This window comes from Heterodontus francisci, chromosome 28, assembly GCF_036365525.1.
Source record: "Heterodontus francisci isolate sHetFra1 chromosome 28, sHetFra1.hap1, whole genome shotgun sequence".
NCBI lineage: Eukaryota > Metazoa > Chordata > Chondrichthyes > Heterodontiformes > Heterodontidae > Heterodontus > Heterodontus francisci.
In genome coordinates, this window is record NC_090398.1 from 23239174 (window position 1) to 23247742 (window position 8569).

Here is an 8569-nt window from a genome sequence, read left to right on the forward strand (position 1 = left end):
CTCTGTCACCGCCTTCCCACCTCGCTCTCTCCCCGCTTACCCCCCCCCCCACGCGCTCTCCCCGCTTCCCCCCCCTCGCTCTCTCCCCGCTCTGTCACCGCCTTCCCCACTCGCTCTCTCCCTGATTCCCACCCTCGCTGTCTTCGCTGCTCTCTCCCTGCTTCTCTCCCACTGCTCTGTGCCCACTTCCCCTATGCTCTATCCTGACTTACCCCCACGCTTTCTCCCCAATTCCCCACATCGCTCTCTCCCCACTCACCCCCGTCGCGCTCTCCCCGCTTTCCCCCCGTCGCGCTCTCCCCGCTTTCCCCCGTCGCGCTCTCCCCGCCTTCCCCCGTCGCGCTCTCCCCGCTTAACCCCCGTCGCTCTCCCCCCGCTTTCCCCCCGTCGCGCTCCCCCCCGCTTTCCCCCCGTCGCACTCTCCCCGCTTTCCCCCCGTCGCTCTCTCCCCGCCTTCCCCCCGTCGCGCTCTCCCCGCCTTCCCCCCGTCGCGCTCTCCCCGCTTTCCCCCCATCGCTCTCCCCCCGCTTTCCCCCCGTCGCACTCTCCCCGCCTTCCCCCCGTCGCGCTCTCCCCGCCTTCCCCCGTCGCGCTCTCTCCCCGCCTTCCCCCCGTCGCGCTCTCCCCGCCTTCCCCCCGTCGCGCTCTCCCCGCCTTCCCCCCACGCGCTCTCCCCGCTTCCCCCCCTCGCTCTCTCCCCGCTTTCCCCCCCTCGCTCTCTCCCCGCTTTCCCCCCCCCGGCTCTCTCCCCGCTTCCCCCCCTCGCTCTCTCCCCGCTCTGTCACCGCCTTCCCCCCTCACGCTCTCCCCGCTTCCCCCCCTCGCACTCCCCCCGCTCTGTCATCGCTTCCCCCCCCCTCGCTCTCTCCCCGCTCTGTCACCGCCTTCCCACCTCGCTCTCTCCCCGCTTACCCCCCCCCCCCCACGCGCTCTCCCCGCTTCCCCCCCTCGCTCTCTCCCCGCTCTGTCACCGCCTTCCCCACTCGCTCTCTCCCTGATTCCCCCCCTCGATGTCTTCCCTGCTCTCTCCCTGCTTCTCTCCCACTGCTCTGTGCCCACTTCCCCGATGCTCTATCCTGACTTACCCCCACGCTTTCTCCCCAATTCCCCACATCGCTCTCTCCCCACTCACCCGCGTCGCTCTCCCCCCGCTTTCCCCCCGTCGCGCTCCCCCCGCTTTCCCCCCGTCGCTCTCTCCCCGCTTTCCCCCCGTTGCACTCTCCCCGCTTTCCCCCCGTCGCTCTCTCCCCGCCTTCCCCCCGTCGCGCTCTCCCCGCCTTCCCCCCGTCGCACTCTCCCCGCCTTCCCCCCGTCGCACTCTCCCCGCCTTCCCCCCGTCGCTCTCTCCCCGCCTTCCCCCCGTCGCTCTCTCCCCGCTTTCCCCCCCTCGCTCTCTCCCCGCTTTCCCCCCCTCGCTCTCTCCCCGCTTTCCCCCCCTCGCTCTCTCCCCGCTTTCCCCCCCTCGCTCTCTCCCCGCTTTCCCCCCCTCGCTCTCTCCCCGCTTTCCCCCCCTCGCTCTCTCCCCGCTTTCCCCCCCTCGCTCTCTCCCCGCTTTCCCCCCCTCGCTCTCTCCCCGCTTTCCCCCCCTCGCTCTCTCCCCGCTTTCCCCCCCCGCTCTCTCCCCGCTTTCCCCCCCTCGCTCTCTCCCCGCTTTCCCCCCTCGCTCTCTCCCCGCTTTCCCCCCCTCGCTCTCTCCCCGCTTTCCCCCCCTCGCTCTCTCCCCGCTTTCCCCCCTCGCTCTCTCCCCGCTTTCCCCCCCTCGCTCTCTCCCCGCTTTCCCCCCCTCGCTCTCTCCCCGCTTTCCCCCCCTCGCTCTCTCCCCGCTTTCCCCCCCTCGCTCTCTCCCCGCTTTCCCCCCCTCGCTCTCTCCCCGCTTTCCCCCCCTCGCTCTCTCCCCGCTTTCCCCCCCTCGCTCTCTCCCCGCTTTCCCCCCCTCGCTCTCTCCCCGCTTTCCCCCCCTCGCTCTCTCCCCGCTTTCCCCCCCTCGCTCTCTCCCCGCTTTCCCCCCCTCGCTCTCTCCCCGCTTTCCCCCCCTCGCTCTCTCCCCGCTTTCCCCCCCTCGCTCTCTCCCCGCTTTCCCCCCCTCGCTCTCTCCCCGCTTTCCCCCCCTCGCTCTCTCCCCGCTTTCCCCCCCTCGCTCTCTCCCCGCTTTCCCCCCCTCGCTCTCTCCCCGCTTTCCCCCCCTCGCTCTCTCCCCGCTTTCCCCCCCCTTTCCCCCCCCTTTCCCCCCCTCGCTCTCTCCCCGCTTTCCCCCCCCTTTCCCCCCCTCGCTCTCTCCCCGCTTTCCCCCCTCGCTCTCTCCCCGCTTTCCCCCCCTCGCTCTCTCCCCGCTTGCCCCCCCTCGCTCTCTCCCCGCTTGCCCCCCCTCGCTCTCTCCCCGCTTGCCCCCCCTCGCTCTCTCCCCGCTTGCCCCCCCTCGCTCTCTCCCCGCTTGCCCCCCTTCGCTCTCTCCCCGCTTGCCCCCCCTCGCTCTCTCCCCGCTTTCCCCCCTTCGCTCTCTCCCCGCTTTCCCCCCTTCGCTCTCTCCCCGCTTTCCCCCCCTCGCTCTCTCCCCGCTTTCCCCCCCCCCCGGCTCTCTCCCCGCTTCCCCCCCTCGCTCTCCCCCCGCACTGTCATCGCTTCCCCCCCCTCGCTCTCTCCCCGCTCTGTCACCGCCTTCCCACCTCGCTCTCTCCCCGCTTGCCCCCCCTCGCTCTCTCCCCGCTTGCCCCCCCTCGCTCTCTCCCCGCTTGCCCCCCCTCGCTCTCTCCCCGCTTGCCCCCCCTCGCTCTCTCCCCGCTTGCCCCCCCTCGCTCTCTCCCCGCTTGCCCCCCCTCGCTCTCTCCCCGCTTGCCCCCCCTCGCTCTCTCCCCGCTTGCCCCCCCTCGCTCTCTCCCCGCCTTCCCCCCGTCGCGCTCTCCCCGCCTTCCCCCCGTCGCGCTCTCCCCGCCTTCCCCCCGTCGCGCTCTCCCCGCCTTCCCCCCCTCGCTCTCTCCCCGCTTGCCCCCCCTCGCTCTCTCCCCGCTTGCCCCCCCTCGCTCTCTCCCCGCTTGCCCCCCCTCGCTCTCTCCCCGCTTGCCCCCCCTCGCTCTCTCCCCGCTTCGCCCACTCGCTCTCTCCCCGCTTCCTCCCCGCTCTCTCCCCGCTTTCTCCCCGTCGCTCTCTCCCTGCTTCCCCCCAGTCACAGCGAGTAGTCCACCCCCTGACTCCCCAAACCTGTCCACCCTCTGCAAGGCACAAATCAAGAGTGTGATAGAATACTCTCCACTTGCCTGAATGAGGGCAGCTCCAACAACACTCAGGAAGTTCAACACCATCCAGGATAAATGCAACCAATTGATCGACACCCCATTCACCACCTTAAACATTCACTCCCTCCACCAGGGACAGACAGTGACAGCAGAGTGTACCAGATACAAGATGCACTACAGCAACTCACCATGCCTCCTTCAACATCACCTTCCAAATCCGCGACTTCTTCCACCGTGAAGGAAAAGGCAGCAGATGCGTGGGAAGTTTTCCTCCAGGCCACACACCATCCTGACTTGGGAATATATCACCGTTCCTTCACTGTTGCTGGATCAACATCCTGGAATTCCCTCTCTAACAGCATTGTGGATGTACCTGCACTTGATAGACTGCAGAGGTTCAAGAAGGCAGCTCACCACCACCTTCCCAAGGGCAATTAGGGATGGACAACAAATACTGGTCTTTCCAGTGACGCCCACATCCCACAAAACAAATAAGTATAAAAAATAACCAGTGGAAGAATGAAGTGGAGATGTGGACATGGGTTGTGTCCCGATGAGAAATCTGGAGAAATGTGTGTTTAAGTTCCCATCCCTAGGTGACCCAAAGAACATGAAACTAGTCATTTTTAGCGATGGTTCACATGCTAATCTTCCTGATGGGTATTCTAGTGCAGCTGGTTTCATAATATTACTAATGGGTGAAAATGGGAGATACTGTCCTTCAGCTCGGGAAGCTCAGAAAATAAAAAGGATTGTTAAAAGTACTTCAGCTGATTGACACACTGGCCCTTGTGGAGACAGTGGATATGGGATTCTATTTGTCAAATATTGTAAGTGAGATTCTATACAAGGGGTTTACTGAAGATCACATACTCATTGAATGTTATGTAGATAATTGTTCATTGTTGGCTGATGCACATTCTACTAAAAGTGTCAGAAAAGGTTCCAGATCGATCTTGCTGGCTTGAAAGAAATGCCGGTTTAGTATGAAAGAACGAGTTGGTGATGCAGAGGTTATGATAGATACACAACTCCAGCAGTCTCTGTCCATTCTAATTCATCCTTCCAATGCCATAGCGCCCGAGGCAGGAGGGCCACGAGTCATGGTCGGCCCCAACCCTGGTGTTAAAGTCCCCCAGAAGGAACAAATGGTCGGTATTAGGAATGCTACTAATGATATTATGGAGTTCCTCGTAGAACTGGTCTTTAACTTCAGGTGGGGAGCAGAGTGTTGGAGCATAGATGCTGAGTAGGTGTACTGGACCAGAGGCGGTGAGCAGTCGAATGGACAGTGTGCACTCCGAGTCATTTGAAGGTGGCTCTATCATGCTGAGCAAAGAGTTTCTGATGGCGAAGCCCACTCCATGCTGTCTTGGTTCTTCAGGATCCCTGCCTGCAGAAGGTGTAGTTTTGCTCTCTTCGAGATCTGCTCGCAGGGAGGCATGTCTCCTGAAGTGCTGCAATGAAGTGCTGGCATTGAGTCTACTGAGCTCATTGTTAATGATGGCGGTCTTCCGAGAATCGTTGATTCGTGTATGGTCTTCCAACAGGCCAGGACACACATTCCTGACATTCCAGTTTGCAAATCGAAGGGCTGGTACCTTCTTTCCTTTTTTTGTCGTGCTGTTTGGTGCGGTGTTACAGTCCACTTGTCGGGCAATGACCCTGAGCTCCAAGCACCCATTGAAGCAAGTGGACTGTGGCGGGACAGAACCTTACTGACCGGGGGCTGCCGGGTTTGAGGCAGGTGGTACTTGTCCTGTGAGATGCAATGACCTCTGCCAGTCTTTCCTGTTTAGTTTGTTCAAATCCCATCTACTTTGTGGAAATGGTGAAGAACCTTTCAACATCTTTACTAATTAATATTATTAATTATTATTTATTAATATCAGTAATAGTGTTATTAATGAACGCTGGAGATTTACACTGATTCCTGTTATTTCTCTCTCTGATCCCCAGTCTACGGGATGTCGGTCTCACAGATTCTTGCGCCGAGGATCTTGCCTCTGCTCTCAGTACAAACCAGTCACTGACATTTCTGAACCTGACATTGAACTCCTTCACAGACCGATCTGTCCCCGCTCTCAGCTGCCTCATACTGAACTGCAGGAGTCTGGAGCAGATCTGGTGAGTGTTTGTGTTAATGTTTAATGTAATAAATAAAATATAAATGGGATTCAGTCACTCTTATCAGTAATATCTCTAATTATTATTAAAATATTAATCCCAGTCTCCCTGTTATTTACACTATTGTTCAGTCTGTTTATTTCCTGTTTAATCTTTAATCTGTTTCAGTTTAGGGGGGCATCAGTTCAGTTCAAATGGAGAGAATCAGCTGAAGTCACTGCAGGGTACGAGACCCGGACTGGATGTGTTTGTGTGAACATTTCAATTTGTAAACATCACTGGTTTCTCCATATAAACATTTTTGGCCAATTTTCTGTCCTTCCCCTTTAATTGGCCGCGCTCCAGGTTTAAATCCTATTGGCTGTTTCACTGTTTCTAGTTCGAGCTGAGCGAGTATCATCTCCCATTGTGACATCAGAGGCCCAGCAACAGGGTCGCGTGACTCAGCCGCCCGGCCCCACAGCGCTGCTTCTGCAGGCTATCCGGGACTGAATGTTCCCCAATGGGGCACTGGGGAAATGTACAGACAGGAAGGGTCCAGGGTGGGGCTCAGTCTGGGCTGCAGTGGGACACTGGTAATTACACTCAATATCCCTGGGTTTGGGAATTACGTTATCCAGGGTTCACACTCAGTATCAGTACCCAGTGACCCTGCTGGGAAGTGAACCTGTGTGTGTTCAGGATGGAGACAGGCTCTGTTCAGCTTGGATTGATCCCACCGTCCAATAGATACCAATACCCAGTGTCTGGGGTCACCCAGAGGGAGTATCAGGGAGGTTCCTGAAACTGGTGCACGCAGGATGGGTCAGCACTGCGAGAGGAGAAATGGGGAAAGTGCCAGTCAGGAATCCCACTGTTCTGTCTGGGTGATCGTGAGCATTTGTAGTGTTTAAGGATCCTGAACTTAACGTGTTTGTGCCACCAACATGGGAGCAGGTACTGGTGTTACCATGGAAATTAAACATTGTGTACTTACTGTGGACTGAATTTTCAAATGGAATCACCTGAGACTGTAAACCATGAGATTGTGAAAAGGTGCAATGACCCTGTGAAATATCCTGAGGAAACTGAGGGGTCGATCAACGGACTTGTTACCTGTACTCACCTGGATTTGTATAATGACTTCCACTTGGAAATGTTTTATTAAACTTCACCTCTGTATCACTGCCTCCTGGATGATGTAACAGTACTGATGAGAATTGTTATTGTGTGATGTTGAATTAAATGATACATTATCTTAACAAGTACATCTCAGGACTTCTTACCAACTTCAAATTTGAGAATCGTTTCAGAGAGTTTTGACCATGGAATCCCTTCTTATATTTTCTGATCATAGAAAAGCCTCTGGAGACTGAGTTCATTCAATCGTGACCTCACTATTGTTTGAATTGTCCAATTAGGAAACGATCTGTCCACCCAAACCAGGTCAGAATCTCAAAATCTCTGACTTCCCACACTCGGACTCCTATCAGCTCGAATGTGAACGCCTGGTAAAAGCAAGTAGAAATGATGTGGCCTTAACATCCAGCTAATTTGCCTCGGCACAACCTATATCTGAGCCTCTGAGATTCTGCTAAGGTGTTTATCTTTTACTTCTCACACAGCAGGTCACCTGTTTTCACACTCTACTGCATCTCTGTTGAAGTTTACTTTTAACCAGGGTTATAAAGTTACAATCAGATCTCGGCTGATCAGGGTGATGTCAGGAAGCACTTCCCCCAGTAAGAAAAGTGGAAATCTGGATCCTCACTGAAACGACTGTGGATGCTGAGGGTGTATTTGAAAAGTGAAAACATATTGATGGACCTGACTGATGAATTAGACAATGTGTAAAGGCCGGTCAATGGGTTTAAGACACAGAGGGATTGAATGACCTCCTTGTAGTCATGTTTGAGTTGTTATAATCACAGAGGTGAGATTAATATACTGTTCATTTATGCCCCAGGAGGATTTATACAACGGAAGGTCTCGGGCCTTTCAGAATTGTTGATTTCAGACACATTTATTCACTGTTAGCTAGAGGGAGAATTTTTTTTTTAATTCATTCATGGGATGTGGGCGTCACTGGCCAGGCTAGCATTTATTGCCCATCCCTAATTGCCCTTGAGAAGGTGGTGGTGAGCTGCCTTCTTGAACCGCTGCAGTCCATTTGGGGTAGGTACACTCACAGTGCTGTTCGGAAGGGAGTTCCAGGATTTTGACCTAGCGACCGTGAAGGAACGGGGATATAGTTCCAAGTCAGGATGGTGTGTGACTTGGAGGGGAACTTGCAGGTGGTGGTGTTCCCATGTATTTGCTGCCCTTGTCCTTCTAGTTGGTAGAGGTCGTGGGTTTGGAAGGTGCTGTCTAAGGAGCCTTGGTGCATTGCTGCAGTGCATATTGTAGATGGTACACACTGCTGCCACTGTGCATCGGTGGTGGAGGGAGTGAATGTTTGTGAATGGTGTGCCAATCAAGCGGGCTACTTTGTCCTTGATGGTGTTGAGCTTCTTGAGTGTTGTTGGAGCTACACCCATCCAGGCAAGTGGAGAGTATTCCATCACACTCCTGACTTGTGCCTTGTAGATGGTGGACAGGCTTTGGGGAGTCAGGAGGTGAGTTACTCACCGCAAGATTGCTAGCTCTGACCGGCTCTTGTCGCCACGGTATTTATATGGCTACTCCAGTTTTTGGTCAATGGTAGCCCCTAGGATGTTGATAGTAGGGGATTCAGTGATGGTAATGCCATTGAATGTCAAGGGGAGATGGTTAGATTCTCTCCTGTTGGAGATGGTAATTGCCTGGCACTTGTGTGGTGCGAATGTTACTTGCCACTTCGCCCAAGCCTGGATATTGTGCAGGTCTTGCTGCATTTTTACAGGAACTTCTTCAGTATCTGAGGGGTCACGAATCTTGCTGAACATTGTGCAATCATCAGCGAACATCCCCACTTCTGACCTTATGATTGAAGAAAGGTCATTGATGAAGCAGCTGAAGATGGTTGGGCCGAGGACACTACCCTGAGGAACTCCTGCAGTGATGTCCTGGAGCTGAGATGATTGACCTCCAACAATCACAACCATCTTCCTTTGTACTGGGTATGATTCCAACCAGCGAAGAATTTTCCCCCCGATTCCAATTGACTTCAGATTTTCTAGGGCTCCTTGATGCCATACTCGGTCAAATGCTGCCTTGATGTCAAGGGCAGTCACTCTCTCCTTACCTCTTGAGTT

The 8569-nt window shown here is 55.7% G+C and overlaps 1 protein-coding gene across 14 annotated transcripts in view; it reads left to right on the top strand.

The window, feature by feature from the left end:
- LOC137385135 (NACHT, LRR and PYD domains-containing protein 12-like) overlaps positions 1–6564 on the top strand; it is a 122975-nt gene extending 116411 nt beyond the window's left edge. For 12 of the 14 annotated variants that reach the window (XM_068059968.1, XM_068059961.1, XM_068059966.1 and 9 more), the window contains 2 exons: positions 5190–5357; positions 5531–6564. In XM_068059968.1, coding sequence (XP_067916069.1) covers positions 5190–5357; positions 5531–5687 — 325 coding nt within the window. In that variant the 3' untranslated portion in view covers positions 5688–6564. Of the gene's footprint in view, positions 1–5189; positions 5358–5525 lie in introns of all 14 variants that reach the window. The other 2 variants (XM_068059970.1, XM_068059974.1) reach the window with 1 other exon arrangement.
- Positions 6565–8569: the final 2005 nt, after the last annotated feature.